Source organism: Cuculus canorus, chromosome 13 (assembly GCF_017976375.1).
Source record: "Cuculus canorus isolate bCucCan1 chromosome 13, bCucCan1.pri, whole genome shotgun sequence".
NCBI lineage: Eukaryota > Metazoa > Chordata > Aves > Cuculiformes > Cuculidae > Cuculus > Cuculus canorus.
In genome coordinates this window covers 131722-155177 of record NC_071413.1, presented here as the reverse complement: position 1 = coordinate 155177, position 23456 = coordinate 131722, and the positions used below count along the sequence as shown (strand labels likewise).

The window sequence follows — 23456 nt, the reverse complement described above, 5'->3', positions numbered from 1 at the left end:
TGGCAAGGGAAGTAAAGACTAACAAGAAGGGCTTTTACAGGGATGTCAATCAAAAGAGAAAGGCCAAAGAGAACATATCCCGACTAATGGTCGAAAATGGTGATCACATATCAACAGATGAGGAGGAGGCTGAGGTATTTAACAACTTTTTTTGCCTCAGTCTTCACTGATAACCGCCCTCTTCACCTCTTCTGGGTCATGGGACAGCAAGATGGTGACCGGGGGGGGGGGTAAACCCCTTCCCACACTAGAGGAGGATCAGGTTCATGACCACCTGAGGAACCTGAACATATATAAATCTATGGGACATGATGAGATACATCCCAGAGTCCCAAGGGAATTGGCAGATGTGGTTGCCAAGCCACTTTACTTGAAAGCCACTTTATTTGCCAAGCCATGATATTTGAAAAGTCGTGGCAGTCAGAACAAGTTCCTGGTGACTGGAAGAAGGGTAACGTTTTGCCCATTTTTAAAAAGGGTAGAAAAGACAACCTTGAAAACTACCGACCTGTCAGCCCCACCTCTGTACCTGGGAAGATCATGGAATAGATCCTCCTAGAAACTACGCTAAAGCACATGGAGGACAGGGAGGTGATTAATGGCAGCCAGCATGGCTTCACCAGGGGCAAATCCTGTATGACCAACTTAGTGGCTTTCTATGATGGGCTAACCGCAGCAGTGGACATGGGTAAACTGATGGATGTGATCTTTCATAAAGCCTTTGACACAGTCCTCCACAACATCCTTCTCTCTCAATTGGAGAGAGATCGATTTGATGGGTGGACGGTAATGTGGATAAGAAACTGGTTGGATGGTCATATTCAAAGAGTAGTGATCAATGGCTCAAAGTCCAGATGGAGATCCGTGACGAACGGTGTCCCTCAGGGGCCCATACTGGGACCAGTGCCATTCAGTGATACTGACAGCGAGATTGAATGCACCCTCAGCAAGTTTGTGGATGACACCAAGCTGAGTGGTGTAGTTGCCACACCAGAAGGACAGGATCTCATCCAGAGGGACCTGGACAGACTGGAAAAGTGGGCCTCTGAGAACCTCATGAGGTTCAACAAAGCCAAGCGTAAGGTCCTGCAGCTGGGTCAGTGCAATCCCCGTTTTCAGTGCACAATGTGGGACGATGTGATTGAGAGCAGCCCTGCAGAGAAGGACTTGAGGGTGCTGGTCGATGAGAAGCTCGACATGAGCCGGCAATGTGCGCTCAGAGCCCAGAAGGCCAACCGTATCCTGGGCTGCATCAAAAGAAGCGTGGCCAGCAGGTCGAGGGAAGTGATTCTGCCTCTCTATTCCTCTCTTGAAACCTCATCTGGAACACTGTGTCCAGGTCTGGAATACTCAACGTAAGAAGGATATGCAGATGTTGGAACGGGTCCAGAGGAGGCTACAAAGATGATCAGAGGGCTGAAGCACCTCCCATATGAGGACAGGCTGAGAGAGTTGGGGTTGTTCAGCCTGGAGAAGAGAAGGCTCAAAGGAGATCTTATAGCGACCTTCCAGTACCTGAAGGGGGCCTACGGGAAAGCTGGAGAGGGGTTATTCATAAAGGCTTGTGGGGATAGGACAAGTGGGAAAAGGTATAAACTGGAGAGGGGCAGATTTAGACTGGACATTAGGAAGAATTTCTTCACCATGAGAATGGTGAGGCACTGGAACAGGTTGCCAAGGGAAGTTGTGGCTGCCCCATCCCTGGAGGTGTTCAAGGCCAGGTTAGATGGGGCCTTGGGCAGCCTGATTTAGTGGGATTGTCCCTGCCCATGGCAGGGGGTTTGGAACTAGATGATCTTTAAGGTCCCTTCCAACCCTAACTGTCCTATGATTCTATGACAACATTTAAAGAGAGGCTCAGCCTCACAATTAACATGCGTGTTATATAACTATAGTAAATAAGCTCTTCAAGGAGTTATTTGTATTCAATAGCATCAGCAGAATCAGGGCTGTAGCACCTGCCCTTTGGCTGCAAAATTCTTATTTTAGCGCATAGAAAAAAAAGTGTATTTTGGACTATAAACCCAACTTCTCCTGTTCTCTGTAACATGACATACACATTGATAAACCACAATTGACTGAAAAAGTACATTCTAATAGAAAAATACAGGCTTTCATTAACTCTTGCAAAAATAATTTACATATAAATTAAGATTTTTCTTCTGTCCAAAAGCCTTCAAGAATTTTCAATTACAACCATTAAGATTTTACCGCAATTCATTAATGTTTATTCAAGTAATTTTAATTAATTCACATTTGGGCTTTATTAGTTTGTACAAGTGAAGAATTTATGAACATTTACTCAAGTAATATCTCTTGAACGAGATTGAGGAAAAAACAAAACTATGACAAACAAAGCACATTTCTGATAAAACTAAGTTGGGTGTTGTACCATGCCTCAAAGCAATAGCCCTTAAGCGTGGCACTCAAAAGTAGATACAAGTGATGCGGAATGTACTGGGATACCCGGAATTGAATTTATCTGACTGTACTCATAATTATTCCTGGATATTTCAAGATTTACAGTCAAATAGATACAATACCTTAAAGGAAAAAAGCAAAAAAAAACCCTTTTCAGAGCTAAATATCTTTCTTTGTTCTTTGATTTAGAGTAGCTAACCAAAATACGAAAGAGAAACACTCAGAAGACTAAAACTCACCGAAGTCTGCAAACACAGACTGTCCAACAGCTTCCACACCACTGGGCTTTTCTTTACTTCCTCCAGTTTTAGAGAAGTTCCCATCCTATCAAACAGGACAAAGATGGTGGAAAAACGGAATTGCAGGTTAAGGGATATTTATTTTTTTCAAACCAAAGAAAACACATATCAATAAAGGGAGCTTATGTAGATAAGCTGTGGAGAAAATTCACTCCCAGAAAACTGTGACTGAGTTTTTGCATTTCTAGTTCTTCATGGAATCTTATGGAAACCTGGAAATAGCAATATTCAGATACAAACGTCCATATACTTTGCTATGTTATGAGGAAGAGATTGGGTTATTTCAGCAACATAAGCTAAATCATAGTGAAGTGATTGTGAATACTAATGTGCAGACCCCAGCCCTAGCACACCGCTGGGCTGACTGTCACATGCACAGCACGAAGAGCATGTGGCGAAAGCTTGGGACTGCCAGGGTGCAACTGCCCAGGGATTTCTTTGTTTGGGGTCCCTTCTGAGATGCACCTGGCTCCAGCTGTCACCTGATGCTGTACTATCAATAAATCTGCCTGAATTATTTTGAGTCTGAGACCCTGTCTCAGAAAAACAACGTCCTTAACAATAAGCGTAGTTATCTTTATTGCTTACTCATGTCATACTCTGTAGAAGTCAATGCTGCTGACGATGCTCTGCAGACATTTTATACAGGGTTTCCTTCACTGTAATTTATGATGACTCAGAAAAGGAAAACAAAAATTAGATGCAAACCACCTCCGTACCTAAGAGACACTTCGGCTTGTGCTCAGCTGGCCAGAGAAGCATCTCTCATATAGGCAAATACTTTAAAAGCATTTTATAATGCATCAGTGAAGGGGAAGGGAATTACTTTGCCTAAGTTTGTAGAGCAATTTAACAGCTTTTAATGGATCAATTAAAGTATTTTAAGATTGGGATACATATACATATGGACACGCATATTCTATAAGTATGACATATTTTACTAAGTTAATTGATTCCAAAGAATACAATTCTTTCTATCTAGAGAGAAGCAAATCCATGCACACAACATATATAACGTAAGATAATACCTAGAACACATGAGTCTGGAAAAGCCAAAATTTGTAAGAAAATTACGCCTTCCCCCCAGAGACAGATCAGATGCCTTGTGTAGTCACTGACACTTGATCCTTCAAGAATTAGATTTGTCAAAGTCAAAAACTGTTCATTTTTAAGTCTATATAAGAGGTAAAAATATAGAATTTATGACCAGCTGCTTTACAAAAAAAGGCCCTGTTTAAGAAAAGCAAAAATGTGTCTAGTACAGCTTTCATTACTTTTGCCTAAAAATTAGTAGTCGAAGAATATTTGGCAGCTATTAAATTTTTATTTCCTACTTTTTCAGTTCAGCGCCTGGACGGTCACATTGTCACAGAACAGACTTCGTTCTCCATTCCACAGCTGACTCACTGGGATATGATGGATACATGTTCAGGTAAAAAACCCTCATTCCTTAGCTAATAAGAAACACCTTAAGCACTCCGTATTACAACAAAAAACTAAACTTCTAACATACACACGCCAAGATTCTTAAATATGGTCCTTTTGCATAACAGATTAGCATAAAGGATATACTTAGTTTCAAATCAACTGATTTCATTAATTGTTATTAACAATGAGGTTTCTTAACTGACCCTGACCATGTTAGGCGATACAAAAGGAGAACCTCTGTCAATCAATCAATCAATCAGTCAATCTATCAATCAAATTTATCCATTGACCTTTTCCTCCCCATCCTTAAATTGCATTTGTGATATTTAGTTAACATAGGTCCCAACAGTGCCGTTGGTGCCTCAACATTGGTTCCATTCATTCCTGAAACAAGGACTATCAGATGACTTTTTTTCTATTTGTCCGTGTTTTAACAGAATGGTCATTGGGTTTTCTCTCTTACCTTATTTACCCACGTCTCAAACTGAATGGTTCCAGAATTTGGTGATGTAGTAAGGAACAAATCTGCAAGAAAAACATACGAGAAATAAAAGATTTAACACAAGACACCACACACAAGTGTTTGATCACTCAAGACAGCTATAACTTCTCTATAAAATATATCATCCATATTTTATGATATATATTGTATTCCAATGATGTTTAGATACATTAAGCAAGGAAGATTTAAATTGAAATCCTCCAAAACTATTTGCATCCTTCAAAGTGTTCTGTATAAACAAACATAACTCACTTTCCAATAGGCCAAAGTGCCACTAAAGAGTTTTTGAGATTCAAGTAATTATTTGGAGTAGGGTCGCACCACAGCCATGCTGTAATCTGTACTCAATTTGTCACTAGTTACAGACTCTGCTGCATGCGGGTTATAACACAATAGGCTCTGTAGGCATTAGATTTTAGTAGAAAGCAAACAAACAGCATATGATGAGCAAATAGAACAGGATGCCTAACCTCCAGCAGACATTTTGTTGGCACTGTAACTATTTTCCCACCACACCTCTGACTCAGTTGCCTGCACTGCAGAGCTGACCTCTCACATTTAATTGCTAAGTCAACCCTCTCTTTGCCCAGTCCCCTGTGAGATCCTGGGGACCAATAACTCAGCGTTCCCACTGGTAATGCTATGTTTATAAGTGTTTTGTGACTCTAACCCACAATTAGACAAACGGCATAGCTGCCAACACAAGACATAATTTACTCTGTATTATGCTAGAAATTCAGCTCTTCACAGTTGGTTATTACTAGGTTAAATAAATGCATTGAGTTTTTATGCAACACAGTTATGCTTCTAAGGTAGAAAAAAACGTACAAAAGGCAAATAGGAACTATGCTGGGATATTACAAAGTCACAGAATCACTTAGGTTGGAAAAGACCTTTATGGTCACTGAGTCCAACCATAAACTTGACACTGCCAACTCCACTGCTAAACCCTGTCCTAAAGGACCACATCCACATGGCTTTTAAATCCCTCCAGGAATGCTGACTCCTTCACAGCCCTCTCCAGTGAGAGAACCACAGTGGCTGGGATGTCATAGAATTTAACAAAATCAAAGAATACATTTAGCTATCTGCAATGTAGGAGGAATAATTCAGGACACTAAATGTAACTCAAACTGCAAAGAGCTAATAGGAAAACTATAAATTAAAACAGCTAAAATGTTTCCGATGTTAAAAATGTGGAGGTGCTTGCAGAATTAGTCTTTGTTCAGCCACTGTACAAACCAGGTATTTTAATGTGCACACTTTCTCCAGGTTTTGAGAGTAGGAACACAAGACCTGTTTTCAGAGAAGGCAATCTACCACACATCTCTGGTTTGCAAGAGATCAGTGCTGAATATAGCCCTCTGCAATAGCTTAAAGAGGATTAAATTCAACAACATGCCTGTTCCACACTGAACTCCCTTCCACCCTCAAGACAGCTTCTCCTGAAAGTCAGTAAATCCGTTCCCTTTGTACCTCTGCATGTACTCCTCTGTCTCTCCCGCTTCCTAACTTGAGGCATGTAATGTTATATACAACTAATGAAACCAACACAGTAAAGCAGCTCCAAGGCTGCTGTAATATCACACTGCATTGGTAAAATGCAAAGGCAGGCAAAGACAGCGCAGATAAATCTTCCAGAAATAGAAGCAGCTAGTGCCATGCTGCTCCTATGTTAAAGCAACAAGCTGTGATTTCCCATAGGACAACTTAATGCAGGTACAGCAACACCACCTCTAGGTCTAGAGTCTGCTGAACCAATTCAGCTGGTGTGTTATTGCCAATTGTCCTCTTCTTTATCGTTAACCATTCTTAGAAGCTTTCTCAAAAGCTCAGGCAGGCATGTTTTTATGATTAAATGCTCTTGCACCAAAGTAAAATTGAATGCTTAATATTTACTAGTAGTTTCCCATTTTAATCAAGAACGACAGAGATTTCAAAACAAGCAAAAACCCCAAATGCATTTTTCTGCAGCAGCAGCATAAGAATTCAATGTAATTTAGACATTCCAAATAACTGTTTACAAATTTTGCATAGTTCAGAACTACAAAAGTTTTCTCCAAGTTTGTAGGAAAGAAATCTGTATGAAAAGACTCCTGCCTGGTACACTATTTTAGACCAGATGATTTCCAAAGGTTACTTCCAACCTAAGATATTCTAAGATTCTAAAACACCTGGCTTTATTAGGCAAGTTTCTGATTCTGACAGCCAAAAGCACAAGAGAAAGGCAAGAATTAAGAATCTGTGCAATTTATAAATCTCTTTTCTGTATAGTCATAGCTAGACCTCCCTGCTAGCATCTCCTTCCCAAAGAAACTGCGTCGATGGCAGACATCTCTCACCACTACTGCTACAGCTTTTCAAGTCTATTTTTACTAAATTCTTTAATATAGAAGGGCTACAGGAAAAGAGTTGGAGCCAATACATGCATTAAGATCTGTATGTTCAGTATATGCATTACACAACAATGACGACATACACATTTAATTTCTACACTTTCTGTATTTTAATACATGAATCATTGTGAAAATGGCAGCATTTTTGCTTTGCTTCTGGCTATATCAAGAAAACTCAACCCCTTTTTCCTACATGGAATGCTTATCATACCCTATATTCTGAGGAAGTCACTTATCTAAAGATATGCCGCCACAAGGCCTTTGGAAGGTAGTTCTGGTTGTCATTTCAGCTGTAGAAAACAAAACCATTTGCACACAGATCTGTAAGTTTAACAAGCAGGGATAAAGTATTAAGGGCTGTATCATACTGCTCTTTTAAAATGCTGATGAACCTAATAACAGCACAATGGGAGATATTTACAACCTGGGGCTGTAAAATTCAATAATCTGGAGCTCAACAACCTTAATTATTTACAGAATAGAAGGTGATACTCTGCCTACTTTTACTAGACAATAGGTACATAAAGGGATATGAAAAACAACAGGCAAGGATGTACCTCTAACAACCCTTGCGAACTGTAGATTTAGGAGATATACAATGGAAATAGCCAATAGGAGAAGGAAAAAATCAGTCTGGCCACTTTCCTACTGTCACTGCCAGAGCGAGAACATTGGGTTAGCGGGACAGACTGCTAGACTAAGCCTAGTATTTCTTACATTTCTAATTTGCGATACGATGTGGTAAAAGTAAGTAAAACCCTCCACAGGTGGTATGGTGTAAGATCTTCATGTCAGATTCAGGCAGATTTCCTGAAATGCAACACCTATAGCCTAAGAGAATGGCTAGAAATAAAATAGCTGTACTGTATGAGAGGAAACGCTTCTCTTAAAGAAATGCTAACTGGTGTGTGCACATTAAAATGTTTTCTTATTTTTTTATTTCATAGGCAATGATTAACATAAAACCGACATAAGCAATAGGAAAATTCATAAACAAAGTTCAGCAGCCTGGGAATAAGATAAATAGCCTGGGAGGTTAGCCAGCATTTCAGATCCACAAGACTGAAAATCAAGTTAAATATATACCAAACACTTAATAGAAAATATATCTGGCACACGCAGTGACACAAACCCAAACTGTATTAGCATTTTACTCACAACTTTACTTACCCTAAGAAGTGAGCTGGTGAGCAAATTTGGCTATTCTTTAATTTGAGTTAATTTGCTTAGTAATAAAATGCTGCTATTGAGGCTCCATTGCATCTTTTTTACATACAGTAAATAAATATACTGAAAAGCACTGAATTCAGCATTCTTACAAAAAAAGAAAATGGAGATCATTAAAATTTATGCTTCAGCTTGAAAAAGGGAAGATATTAAAGTATTGCAGGCTCCAGTAACCTAAAGCTCATTATAGGGGACCCACAGCAGTTTCACCCATCTTTAGTTGATGAGATCAGCTGATTTTGACTTCGTATCAACATACGGCCAGGTCAAGGCTGAAAAAGCTCCCCAAAAAGCTAGGTAACACAGAGTTGCCTTTACATCTATCTTGCATCAATGCCAAAACCATCCCAGATACCTCTACAAATACTGAACACAGCGCAACCAATTCTCGTGCTAGATCCATTTCTGATCATTTTTATATGATATATCTAACAGAGCCTTACAGAACTACAGATGTTTATGGCCATCTTGGGCAGCAAAAGCGTAACATTCTTGCCACAGGGGCTCAGAAACCAGACGCTTACAATAAAGGCGCCTGATAAATAATGATCTCCTGAGAGCGCAACGTGTAATTTCTACAGGTTATTGGTTATGACAAACTAATACCATAGAAAAGATGGATTAAAATGCAGGACAGCATTCAAACAGCTTGAACATGAAAACATCTCTAGTCTTCCTGCAATGCCAAGCTTTGGACATCATACATCTTAATTCTTTTACTGCAGATGCAGAAATAATCGTATAGGCAGTTTTCAACCAAAGACCTCTGCAACCAAGTTCAGGTTCATCTCCAATTCTTCTTCCACCATACTCCTCACACGGATGATCCCAGACTCCTCTCAACCCAGTGTTATGCAACTATGCTTCTTTTATTCCACATACCATTAGGTCAGTCCTCCTCCAAAAGCTTCAAGTCCACCTGTTAACATCCTCTTATTGCAGAAATTCATCCAATATTTATTCCTCATCATTCCCATCTAAATTCTCTACCATCAGCCTAGATTTGTTCTCCACCTACCAACTACTATTCCCACTTCCTGTGCATCCTCTCTGCCTTCTGCCTCCTGCTCTCAGTTAAACATCCAAATACTGGCAATAGTCCAGAGCCACAGCGGAAGGGAAGGCATCAGTAATTCCTGTCCACGGAATGTTCACTAACAATGGCTAGTTTAGAAAGCCAGTAGTAGTAATTAAGGAAAATAACAACAAAAAAAAACCCCAGCTGGTATTTCTAAAACCGGTTTCAAACTGGCTAAATCTGCACGGATCATTTAATTAAAATAGGAAAAGCAAAGTGTCCTTGCTACCTTTCATGGAAAGATGCTTCAAGAGCAAGTGCCAGGTCACTAAGAAAAAAGTTGCTTTAAGTTGTCAAATACCAAACCAGCTCTACCCTGACTTCCGTCTGTGCGAGTGGCTGAACAAATGTAACTGAAAGTTAGAAAATACTCAACGTGGATTAAGGCAAAGAGCTCAGAAGCCTTCAGCCCACTTCAGAAGGGAACACTTCAGATGCTCTCATTAAGTAAAGCAGATAGTATTACAAACCCTACTTCCAAATATCGCTTCTTCTTATTAGGACTAGTAGGAAGTGATGATAAAAACCTAACTATACAGAATTTCTTCCAAGTTCACTTCTGATTAGCCTTGCTATTTTCCTTCACTTTGAGTGTTAGAAAAAAACTGTACTATTTATAGATGGAGCCTCCATTTCACTAATGACTGATTTGACCTTTCTGTTTAATGTCAGAGGGCTTTACTTCACAATTAAACCCCTCAGCATCTATGGTTATCTTCAGAAGCCACCAGGGCATGAGCAACATTCTTACCGTTAACAGCTTGATTTCACATTTACTTCAGAAGTTTAAGTTAATAAAAGAAAAAAGAAGTGCCCCTATTTGTATACAATGCTGATCTGTACACAGATGGGTACACTCCAATCACACCTATGATATTTTTCATTTACGCAAAAGAACAGGTGTGTCTGTGCATGTTCTGTAACTGGATTTTACCTGTGGATATGAACACGCATGCTTGTACGTATCGATAAATGTAAATGGTGTGCTAAACTCAAAATCCCTCCTTTGCAGTGCGATACAGGTTTAATACAGGTGATAACTGTATTAAATGTCATAAAGCCTAGGGACAAATAAAAGATAATTCCCTCTACCTACACAACAAAATGTCCTCTATTTACATTAGAGATTGACCTACCAGTAGGGAAAAAAGTATTTAAACACAAACATTTTATATCATTTTGGATATCAGAAAAAAATTCTTCACAGTAAGAGTCATTGGGTACTGGAACAGGCTGCCCAGGGAGGTGGTCGAGTCGCCTTCCCTGGAGGTGTTTAAGGAACGGGTGGATGAAGTACTTAGGGACATGGTTTAGGGAGTGTTAGGAACGGTTGGACTCGATGATCCAATGGGTCCTTTCCAACCTTCTGTGATTCTGTGATTCTGTGATTTTTTTCAGTTTACTTCTACAACTTTTCATATGCACTATATATATAGTATAGTTAGATTCAGTTTCATTTCTTTACTATGTGGAAATGGAAAAACAAATCTGACCAGTTCTGTGCTTCTGTACATAAGTTTTTCATTGAGGTAGAGAAACTTTCTATCATTTGGTATTCAGATTTGTTTGTCAAGCTGGCATTAGTACTGTACTAGTGAAAACGGAATATATCTACTGCCTAGCTACAGCTATTTAACTTTTCCAATATAAATATGAGTAGAAGTAGTAACACTAATGGATTTGCAATTAACATGTCATGAATTTTCGGTGTTAATTAGATCAAACAGTAAGTTAACGAACCATTCCTTCCAGTAACTTCCTCCTCTGAAAAATTTTAGCAATACAAAAGACCTTCATTATGTTCTTAACAAGCTAATTTGTGTTTGCAAATTTTTAAGAAATATGCTTATACTAAAAGCAGCTGTGAATTTATTCTGCTTTTCAAATGGATCTTTCAAAATTTAGTGTTTCGTGGAACTATTTAGTACAGCAGACAATAAACAACATATTCAAACACTAAAACCCCTTTCATTGTTAAAAATTACTACAGAAAAAAATCCATATGCATTAATTTAAAAGCATCACCTAAACATAAAACTTTTTAATTAGATTTATGCCAGTCTTGCTTTTCAATATGTAGAGCAGGTGGGACTATTCCTCTGGGTTTTAGCACTTCAAACATGAGTTTTCATAAAGAAGATTCTGTTTATTTTCAGAATAAAGGCAACAGTATTGTTTCAAACAACAGCAGATGACCACTCAGTGTTAAGAATGCTTTCAGACCCCATTTTCACATTCATGTTTTCCCAACAAAATGGTCTTTGGGGCAGAACCAATTTACTTGTCACTTATATTCACTTATTCATTCCATAAAAATATCACATTAGTACTTCCCAGTGCATACAATTATATCAGTATATAATTAAAAATTTCAAAAGGAATAGCTTTTGAGATGCTTCATTTGTAATGGCCATTTTAAAATTAAGATGGCTAAGCAGATTGCACAGGTCCTAGGTTCTTTTTATAAAGATTATGAAATACTTCAAATAAATAGCTCTCTCTTTTCTCTACTCATGCTTTAATTCTCTTTGTGAGATAAGCTATAAGTAAGAGAAGTGGCATTGGCAAAAGCAGACCAATCTCAGCAGCAGGAGGAGATGCAGCTAATTGGAGCAACTCCGCTTTCATCTGATGAGCAGGAAACTCCTGCGATATTGAACAAAATGCAGGAACAATTGGGGGAGGAGCGGTAACACAGAGCATTTTTAATTAGAGAGAAGAAAGCTGTATGCAGTAGAAATTAGAAGTAATAAAAAGCAAACAAAACTTTACAGACATAGATTTGAGGTCCTCCAAAATATATCCTTTGTATCTTACGCGATAGGTTTTTTGCCTCCGTTGCTTGCTCTCAGGTAAGCGCTGTTACCAGAGCTTAAAACAGTTAAGAAATTAAAAAATGTACACGCTTGAGGAATGAAACAGTGCCATGGCATTACTGAATGTTTATTTTGGTGAAAAACATAAGGGATGGGGCAAACCCAGAGAGAACAACTTGACTTCTGATACCTACACAGTCCCCAATTTTAAAACACCACTTGAGAAGTTTTAAAAGGTCAGATCATTTGTTTGCAGACATAATGGTTATTTTAATTGAGCATAAATGCAGATCTACTGCATAAAATAAGCTTTGATGATAATATTATATGCAAGGAGGCTACCAGCTTCCATCAAGAGGAAAACTCAAAAAACATAATTGGGGAGTCTGACTACCAAGCATTACAGAGGTCTCGGAGTCCAGGTTTAAATGATTACAACAGAAAAATCACCCAAGATTTGAATGATTGGTTTTCCAGAAGAAAACTATCTACATTTATGCATTTAAACTAAGAAGTGGGAATCAAAAAGAAAACACATTGTAAATGTTCTGGTACATTAGGTTTCTAGACTCCCAAAGCAAAACAACGTAAGAAAATTAACTATCAGCAATCAGTAAAGAGACTAGCAATTAGCTTATACCAAGCTGTTTCTGACTAATGATTTTTCTACTTTAGTTTTCCTAAAATCAAATTTATGATTCTTCCTTCATTTTATATAAACAGTTCCAGAAATATCTGCAATTACACACACCATGTGCTAGTGTTCAACACAAACCAGGCTGTATTTCCAAGCTTTGCAACCACATAACCAAATAAGGCACAAAATAATTAATACACTGGCCATTTTTCACGGTATTCAAGGATACAGTGTGATTCAGAGTCCAAGGCAGTTTGTCTCATACATTCAAACATTTAAAAAATATTTGCAGGGCCACGGCCTGATTTCTCAGTAGAAGAAGACTTGTAAATGTGAGTGCATACAAATTTATTTTCAATAACACTTTTAATGCAATTAAGTCGTATGGTTTTGGCTTAGAAAGACAGCAGTAGCCCTAAATGAACAACTGACATTTTAGGATGTTTTAAATAAAAACAATCAAGTTGACTAATCAGAAAAAAAAACCTGCTATCCTAAAAATTTCAACTTTAGATAAATCACTCTTGGTACCCCTACGAGAGCTTATGTTAAGAATCTGATCCATGTTCAGCTAGTGATCCAAGGTGAATTTAAACTCCAGTTTGGTCCAAAGTCTTCATCTGGAAGTACTGACTTTGATGAAAACCAACAACAGCATAAACAAAATGTGTGTCTATTGTCTAGCTTTAAATAGATGATCTGTACTGGCAACCATTTTCACATCATTTCTGGGTGGTCTTTGTCAAGTCCTTTTACCTATCTTGGCCTCAGTTTCCAGCTATAACACTTTTTCTTCATGGTTCGGTTCATGTATCAGTTGTAAAGTCTTCAGTGTCATGACCATACTGCAAATGAATACTGTTTAGACAATTAAACAGTCTGAAACACATTTCTGAGAAAAACTGAGTTCCTTCTGTCTTTGAGTTGAGTGGACTAATGCAAAGAGAAGTTACTTTTTACCTCCTTCACTATAAGTGAAAAGATTTAAATAATGTACAAATACTTCTTTTTTAAGTCATGTGATGTATACACGTCAATTTGAGGATAACATGTTTTTAAGAGGGGCCTCTTACCTGAGGAGCCTGCTTTGGAAACACCTGAATTGTCATGCTTTATAAAATACACTTGATGCTATTCTGTTCAGCCTATTGTCATTAGCTTCAGATTTATTTCCTCAAGCTAGCTGTTAAGAAGAGCTAATGACAAGTGTAAGCACGTATTGCTAGACATCCACCAGCCACCTTCTAACAAGGGTCACCACATCTCCTCACCTTTCAGACAATCGCAGTGCACGCACAAACAGTGACACTGACGGCAGGCAGGCCAACTACACCATTTCAGACATCCCTTCAAATCTCAGCCACTCTGTGCACCAGATGCTCCTCCCTAGAGACATGCTTGCTTCACACTCATGCAGAAGACACTTGAAAAGTATTTACTTTATCCATAAAGCACAAGTAGACTCTTTGGTGAAAGTTTTATACTGCAAATTTTTGCATGGATTATATAAAATTCCTGGCCTAACTCAAAATTACTCACTGAATTAAAAATGGTAAGCAGCTGAGATTTTTACATGAGGATATTTTATTTAATAACATGAGTAGCATGAAAAAAGCCCAGTCTGAAAGAGCCTAGTTTATACTTCCCCAACAAAGATTAGTATTATCTTTGTTCTGGTTAGTGGATTTTTGGATTATAAAATCCTTACACAGTTAGCCTTTCATGAAGCACTGTGTAAGGATTAAAAATATCTTTATGGACATGTTCTTATACAATAAAATCACAACAATTCAGCTTCATTTTACCTAGAGCAGGAGAATTGTGCCAATTAAAAGCTCTGTTTTGAGAATTTAATATCAGCAAGTTGAAAACGGGTGAGGCAATAAACTAGCAAAAAGATTCTCAGCCGAGAAGAGGATTTTTTCTTTTTTATGTCAAGCACGCTTTAGATCTCCTAAGCTGTTTATAATGATAAGAGTTGCCAAAAATAGCCCAGCTAAAATTACAGAATTGGCTGCATCTGTTCAGAACACAAAACACTGCAGAATATTAGAAAAAGGTCTTTAAAACCCCCAAATCCAACAAGTAAAGATGGCAGATTCTGGAGGTTTGTTTTTTCATTTGTAAACAAAAATAATTTCACCCATTTTAGGTACAAATATATCTTCATATTTATCAATAATAGCATTGCCTGTGAATAAATACTCTGAATTTTTCAGTCAAAAAGTACCATGGCAGCATCAAATGTCATGATTAAGTTTTTACCACCCTGGGTTTCAGCTCATAGACTGTGCCCCTGCATCCTTGTCAACACCTCCCTCCTGAATTATATGATTCTCATGTATACCAGTACCTACTCTTCATGAGAATCATAGAATTGTTTGGTTGGAAAAGACCTTTTAGATCATCAAGACCAGCTGTACATCCTATGAGGAATTGTTCCAACTCAAGAACAGTGGTGCAGCTGGACGCCGAGTCCCAAGAAACCTCTCCTCTTCGCTGGCTCTACCAGAACAAACCAGTATATAGCAGACCCCACGGACTCCACACATGAACACACTCCTCTCTCGGCTGGGGTAGCAAGGCTGTGCTGCCCAGCCATGCTAGCAAGGAACAGAACTAAATGAACAGAAGCAGCACTTAGCTGTCTTCTACAAAGTCTCTACAGACTGCTCAGAGTGCATTCCAAGTTGCAGTGCTATCACTATGGTACCAACAGCTACACACAGATTGGGTTTTTGTTTTGTCTTTTTTTAAAATTTATATCAGCTGATTACTTCTACGACTGCTTCTAAAAGTCACTGGCCCAACTCCGTACAGAATAACGCAAATTAAAGGAGACATGGTGAGAACACTAAACAGGTATTTTTGGGGAAAGGCACAATGGGACTCAAGGTGCAATTTCACAGTTGGTTAAAGGCAGGCTACAACTGCTGCTACAAAAAGAGGAGTCAGCCTTCCCCCTGTGCTTACATTGGCTCTAACAATCCTGAAGTGGCATGGTGAGTTGGATCAGATTAACTCCAGTAAAAATGAATTGTCTTCCTCACTAGTTCCTGAGCAGTTACAATAGCTGACGTGACAGAATTGCCATAAATGTGCAGGCAGGACCAGATGATCAGTGACTTTTCATTTTGGCAGCAGGCAATCTTGGAATAACGTGTCAGTCACGAAATATCAGATATAACTAATAAAGTATTATTTTTCAGTAACATATGCCTTGTTCCCAGTTGGTCCAATTTTCATAAGGACAGCAAAGAAACAGTTCACCATCTTAGAAGCAAAAAATTATTTTAAAGAAAATAATTCTATGGTAATATTTTCCCCAGCTTTCTTCTCAGAATGAATTATTTGCCTTGAAATCTTCCACACGTTGCTGTAATATAACACATATTTCAGCCTGAGGTGTTATATCCTTGATGTTACAGGCAAGATAAAAGTCAAGATCTTTCTATGGGGAGCGCTTCATAGAAGGTTCTGTTCACATCTTGAGATATGAGTATAGATGTGAATCTACAAAAGCTCCCGGCACTCCCCACACGAAGATCCTGACTTTCATTTCTGTTTCACAGAGGAATTTCCATATATCCCAGCACTAAGCGGAACTCTCTGCACATTCTCTAGGCTGTTAGCTGTCACAAAAACCTTTGCATACTCTTGCAGAAATTGATGCATCTGTGACTGATCTAGGTAAGCAACTTAAGACTTCCTACCTTTACCTACCTGTGAGTTTATATTTTAATATATTCATCTTAAAACGCTACTGAGAATGCTCATCTACATTGCCCATGACACTAAAACAAAATCTCAAAGAATGTATAGAACTAAGTGCGTTAGACCTGTTATTACGTGGCAGCCGTATATCTATAATTTTCCAGTTGGAATTTCCTTTTGACAGCTTCATGCAGCAATGTGCCAGAACTGAATACTAAGGTCTGACTACACGCTAAAGCAATTAACTTAATCCCCAACATTTATAATAAGTATCTTAATTATCTCTTTCCTCCCTCATTCCCATGGTACTAGAGAGGAAAAAAGCTCTCTTTCCAAAATTACCATATATGAATTGATGTACATTGCATATCTAACAGAGGATAAAGCATTTCAGAATTCATTAAGGTTGTGAAGAAATTAAGTTTACCACAATATTTAAATGTGCACAGAGGTATGAACCAGGTATGCAAGTGATAAATAGATTCAGTGTGGTAATCAAAGTCTAAACTGTATTGTGCATTTCATAAAAACCCTCAAACAAAACAAAGCCACCACCATCACAGGAAGAATACAGTTCATCTACCATAAAAACGTTGTCTCCAGCACTTGTTTGCAACACTGAAGTACAAGTAGGTTACAGGATTACTCATACAGTGATAGAAGAATGAAGTCTCACGTGCTATTTACTCAATTAGTGATATAATTAACTACAACAAAAGAAAATGAAGTCATATTCAAATCTTCAAGAAACAAATTGTAAGTCCAGTCTTGAAAACATTCTTCTGAATGAACTAGAAAACTATTTCAGACTCAAGACGAGGCAAACACAGCCTTGTTTCTGATTCAGTTGCAAACTGAATGCTAGAGTACAGAACCATGGAGAATGGGAAACAGTGTTTTACTGGTGAACGCAAAATTATTCAGAACAAGCAATTGTTATGATTAAATTATCATCAAGAAGCAGAAAATGTTATTAGATTGCTAATTTTCACAGTTATTTTTAAGGCCCAGAATTTTCAAATTGTAGCTATTAAAAGAAAATAACTAAAACTAAAGGAAAAAAAAAAGTCATAGAAGTACTGTGCCCAACATTCCACAAACAACTATTTACAACTATCAAAGAAGTTTACTAAAATATTAGCAGGGATTTGCAATACATTACATTACATTATCATTTAGTGATAAATATTTTTAGGCAAGTATTTAACACTTTTATGACTTACCAGCAGTGAAGTCATTATTTAAGTCTATAAACGCATGAGAGTGCGGTATATACATTTTACTTTGAGTTTCCAGCGCAGTGTGCCATGATAAGTTCCTACAGACAAGAATAAAAAGCAATAGATTTCATGCATGCCTAGGGAATGATAATGCAACTTTTTTTTTTTAAAAAAAAGTGACACTTTAAATAAAATTGGACAGAAAGCACGTTCTCCCAACGCTAATCTAGAATTACTATTTAGCTCACAGTATACTAAGTAACTTGAGTAATTGCTTGAAAGGTTCTGGAAGGATGATTCTCAGCACAGGAGCTTCAGTTAGATTTTATTACTTTCTAGACAACTTTTTTTGTGCACAGAATAGTATCATTACCCACAAAGTGAAATTTAGTGCCTAAGCTTCAACTGTAAATCCTGACACTGACTGCTATCCTCCCTGTTTCCTCAGGCAGATTTATTATCAGTGCTTCTAAAATCTACTTTAGGATTAATAAAGATTAACAAAAATGGATATAATCACCTCCTGTTAAAGTAGCTCATGCCTGCTGCATATAAAGTGAGTTTATTTTCAGTCACTTATACAATCAAGACATGAATTAAACTCTCACGTTATGTTGGACTACAGGATAATTATGTCATTTCCCATGCAGGTGATAATTTCATTTATTTATTTATAAACATACATGCCCTGCTGGTTTCTGTTCTAAAAATGACTGAAGTTCCAGCAAACCTCCCTACTGGCAGCACACCGAAGCAAAACAAATCCTTCAAAAGTCAGGGCAGTGAATCACCAGGTATGTTACTTTCAGAGCCTTGAGCTAATACACTCACAAAACTCTCAATATACACAATACAACAGCAGGACAGTGGTATTACTACTGGCTGTGAATGAGTGTTTGTTCCAGTGATATTATTCTTTGAACTACAATATTAATTGAATCATAATTCCAGTGATATTATTAATAGTATCACAGAACCACAAGCCAAATGGCTCTCAAAAGCCAAAGCTTTGTTTTTATCCAATTACAAACCTCAAAAGCAGTACCAGTAAAACTGAGTAGAATGTGAACTGCCCTTGTCTAGGGTCCAGCAGTGTTTTTGGCAAATAACTTACAATTTATTTTCAAAAGACAGATTTAAAGTTTCTTTGACATCTTGCCCAATATTAGAGACATTACTACTTTTCCTTGTTTACAGGCTGGTTCTTCTGAGTCAGTAGAGATCCGTTCTGGTATGCTTTGATTTCAGTATTCATACCCAGAAGAGCTAAACAAAAATAATCCTTTGCATAGTCCTTGCTAGTGATTTAAATATGCCATTAAGATAATCGGTTTTATCCCAGTATTTGCTAGCTGGTCCCATTCTAGAAATTCCAAGGCTAGCAGAAACTTTAATAACAAAACTTAGTCCTCTTTAATGTAATCTCCTAAGACTACACTCAACTTCTTGCCCAAGAGTGGCCTTAGCCACTCTTTAATACAAAAGATGCAATAGAGAGAACATCACTTCCATCCACACTTGCACTGCTACCTAAAGTTGCCTCTGCCTTTTGAATCTTTACGAATCTCTTCCCCCAATAAGCATTACAAATATTTTCCTCAATATTATAGTAGCTTAATACCCTTATACTTGGCACCTCCCAAGCTTTTGATTTCCTGTGTTGTCTAATCTTCCCATTACAACTAACTTCCTAGATAAATGACCGCTGATTTTTTTTAAGTTTATCCTAAACTTTCGCACATTTTCCTTTTTGCCCTTCCTTACAAGATCTGTTCCAGTACTTCTCACATCATCAACCTGTCACTTCATCTGTTAGACTAAATGCAGCTTAAATTCTGCAGACACTACTTAAAAACTTTGGTTTGTATTTTTAATACAGCACAGACCATAACACAGAATCTTATAATAACTATCAAAGTGTACCAAACAAAGGAGACTATAACTCCTTCAGGAAACAGCTATCCTATTTCTTATATGAAATAACAGGGGCTTTGTTTTCCCAGTTCTCATGGAATGTCTACTTCCCCTTACAAAGCAACTACTTCCCCTATAAAATAACACTTTAAAAATTAGATGCAGAGTGTCATAGAATGTTTAAAGATAGGTATGGCGATGACAGAAAATTCACATGTTTGCAGAGTTCCACTGAAACATGAGTCTTATGCCTCTTTAATAAGAACAATGAATATGTTATTGAATATTTGTTAATAAACAAACCCTTAAGCTTACCCGCCTATCAATATCTGTGGCTTACTTGAATCACTTGTGACACCAAAGACATCAGGAATCAAGTCTCCATTAAAGCTGAAAGTGCAAAACAATTTCAGTATCATTTTGGTCATTAAAGGAGTTGCAATTAACTGTTCTTAAGTTAACCTTTAAAAGGAGAATTTTCAGCTGTGTAGTCTTTTCTCACTTTCTGCTCGTCTGAGCTGCTAGTAGTTGTATGATTCTTTCACTATTTTATACTATGCCATGCTTTTAATGCTCCAGCTAATTATCCCCTCTCCTTTGTTCAGCATTTCACAGAGGGAAATGACTACAAAAGGGATATACACTCAATCTGATAAGCCAGTAAGGTTCTTCATTTTACAAAAGTCACCAAAAACTGAATGGATCTTTTTCTGCATAAAGCAGAGACTTATGTTTCATCATCTTTTGTAAGACCAGCTGACAGTACACAAACCACCGTGTTCTTAAAAGATAAGCATATGCTTCAAATTTTAGCGTTAAAATTTATTTCTAAAAAAAGTAGGTCATACTTACTCCATTATTAGAGGCTCATCATAAAAAGTCTTATTTAACATAGTTTTATGGTTAAGATCTGAAAAGAGAAAACAGTAATTTCATTCAGGTACCAATATGTTATGACATTTGTACTTTCAACTTAGACCTTACTCTTCTTCTTTTAATTTACAACCATCTATTTTCAGATAAAAAACCCAAACATCAGCCATCATTGAACATGAACAACTAAATGGCTTCCTGAAATTGCACAGGAAAGGTGAGTTACAGTTACAATGCTGAAGCCTCTTCTCTTCCACTAACTCTTCAACAAATTATTCTAAATAGATCTTAGTGGAACCTACTTCTACATATTACTGCAATCACATAAGCACACAGAATCAGAAATAGTTGGGATGAAGATGGTCAAATTCAACATCATACATAAGAGCTGTTTAATGCTTTGTCACTATAAAAAATACTTGTAATCATATACACTGAATGTTTGAAACGAGGATTAGAGGTAGATTGCCTAAATGAGAAACAAGGATTGCAAGTCCTAATCGGGTTTTCACCTCTCAGATCTCAATTTTTGCTTGTAATCCAAACTCCTTGCCACATCATCCCCATTTCCTTAATCTCCCCATAATGTTTCTCTTCTTTCAATTTTCCACATTTTATCTGACGGTACCCTCCTATTGACTTGTCCGTCACACTCCTATTACCCAAGGTGGCAAGGCATACCTTCCCCATAGCCTCACTACATACCAATCGCTACCTGTATTTTTAGCCTCCAACTCCTTTCCTAAGCCCCATACACTCATTTGTGCCTCTCTCAATATTTGTCTATTCTGAAGCAAGACAGCATGGACCAATCCAAATCCTTCGCATATCTCTCAATACTACAGATACCTCCTATTCTTGTAATACTTGATCCAATGCACTTCCCTATGCTGGTTGTTTTGACTCCAATTAAAGCCAGAAGCAATGGTATCTGAGGCGATCACTTGCCTCCCCTGTAACTATTTTATAACACAGTTCCTTATAATACTGACTATTCTTTGGTAGTTTTTGTGGACTTAGGGAACAATCTTCTAACAATCTTCTCAATAATCAGCCTCGGGAACTCACCTAATGTCTGGTTGTGCCCCCAGAAAATAAACACCGTAAGTTCATCTCTGCCATGGCTTTGTGCCCGGGTAGTCAGGAGGACATCCATTTGTGAATCACCATCATAATCTCCGGGAACTACACTGGTTATGGTAACACCAAGAGACCTAGAATTAAAAACAAACAAAATATGCCACGTGCAAATAATTGTACAAATGTGTGCATGAAAACTGAAAGTACTCGTGTGTGCTTGCCTTTTCATCCCAGTTATTATTAGATGATCCAATGCACTATTTTCCTTCAATAACCTGGCTTTTTTAAAGTAACCTGAAATCAAGTATTCTGCAGTCTGTCTTCCTCCAAGGAAGAATGACATCTTTAAGTCTAAACTTCAACTACCAGGTATTCTTCAGCCATATATTGTTTTTTTAAAATGTGATCTAGACTTCACTAAATCCCTTTACCTGTTGTAGAACCCATCCTCAAAAAATGTATTTCAGAGAGCGGGACTGCATTCCAAGAGCAAGACTGTAAAGCAATAGGAGCAGTTTAAGCAGCAGGAGTCAGACAGAAAAATAAACCTGTCATCTCCTCCCATCTTCTGCCACGCCTTACCACTCTTTCCAACACTTGTTTATGCCATCCATCTTTTTATTACTTGGTACCTACTCAGAGACTTTGCTCGACACACAAAAACATGGATAATTTTGTTAAGAACTAAAGCCAGATAATTTCTAACACACTTAACAAATTAGCTTCTTCCAATACAGGAGAGAATAAGGAAAAATAAATAAAAATAAAGATATATAGAACGATAGAATATGAAGCTGAGCTATAACAGCAATTTACCTTGTAATAGACATAGTGCTATTATTAGGAAGGATTACTCATAAACAATAGCATGCCCTGTAATACTAATACGGTTAGAACTATACACGTATCTTTGTACATAAACACAGAGCTTGTTTCACATTTTTTAAAAATAGCTTTTTCAAAAGACACGTTTAAACCTTCGGAAGGAACGGATCTCTGCACAGAAACACTGAAACACCATTCTCCACATCTCTCTCTAAAGCACATTTGCTGGATTCCGTTAGTAATTGCAGCAACTAGAAGAATTATCTGAAAACACGTCTTGGGACAGAGACTAGTGCTACCAGCCAAAAACTTAACTTACGAGATGGATGACAGTTTCCTTTAACAGGAAATAAAATCCTGAAAAAAACAAGTCAACTGCAAAAGCATGCCAAGATGTGGGTATTTTTAATATTAATTATAAGACAAAAAACAGAGATTAGAATTTTCATAATCACACCTATTATTTAACAATAGGAATGATAAAACTCATCTCCACAAATTCTGTCATCCAACTCACAAAATCCAAACAAATCAAACCAAAAATGTATTAGGAAATTTATCAGGAAAATGGTCAAAGAATAGGAACTCTAACAAGAAGTTGAACAAAGGTTAACAGCAGCATAGACAATTCTAGTATGCTACCACTATCTACAGAGATGCACCCTCAAGAAAGACAGCCACTTCCAGTGTTTCACCACTGAATATCAATACTTACTTCATTGGTAATTTAACACGGGGCTTAAAGTAGGGTTCCTTTTGATCAGCCAAAAAGATAATCAACTCATTTCCTGCAAAAGCAAGTAAGATGATGAATAACAGAGGAACATTGTAAATGGTGTACGTACAAAAACACTTAAAAAGTTGAGTCACAAATAGTCATTCCCTACAGCAGCTTTGAACGACTTCCCATACATCTACTTCATCCTTATTCAAAAGGAAGCAAAAGGAGCACTTCTTCAATACCTATATACCTCTCTTAAAACAAAAACTTCCTGTAATGAGTTAAGAAACATTACACGTGGAAAA

At 37.6% G+C, this 23456-nt stretch overlaps 1 protein-coding gene and 1 long non-coding RNA gene across 2 annotated transcripts in view; one reads left to right on the top strand and one right to left on the bottom strand.

Moving 5' to 3' along the window:
• The window catches only part of ITFG1 (integrin alpha FG-GAP repeat containing 1), a 70324-nt gene that overhangs the window by 44328 nt on the left and 2540 nt on the right, over nt 1-23456 (bottom strand). The window contains 7 exon segments of the mRNA XM_009557058.2: nt 2661-2745; nt 4612-4673; nt 17742-17836; nt 19968-20042; nt 20505-20562; nt 21594-21739; nt 23146-23218. Of these exon segments, the coding sequence (XP_009555353.2) occupies nt 2661-2745; nt 4612-4673; nt 17742-17836; nt 19968-20042; nt 20505-20562; nt 21594-21739; nt 23146-23218 (594 nt within the window).
• The window catches only part of LOC128853524 (uncharacterized), a 114720-nt gene that overhangs the window by 88962 nt on the left and 2302 nt on the right, over nt 1-23456 (top strand). The window contains exons 2-3 of the long non-coding RNA XR_008452108.1: nt 4063-4152; nt 20672-20742. This is a non-coding gene — a long non-coding RNA (uncharacterized LOC128853524). The remainder of the gene's footprint in view (nt 1-4062; nt 4153-20671; nt 20743-23456) is intronic.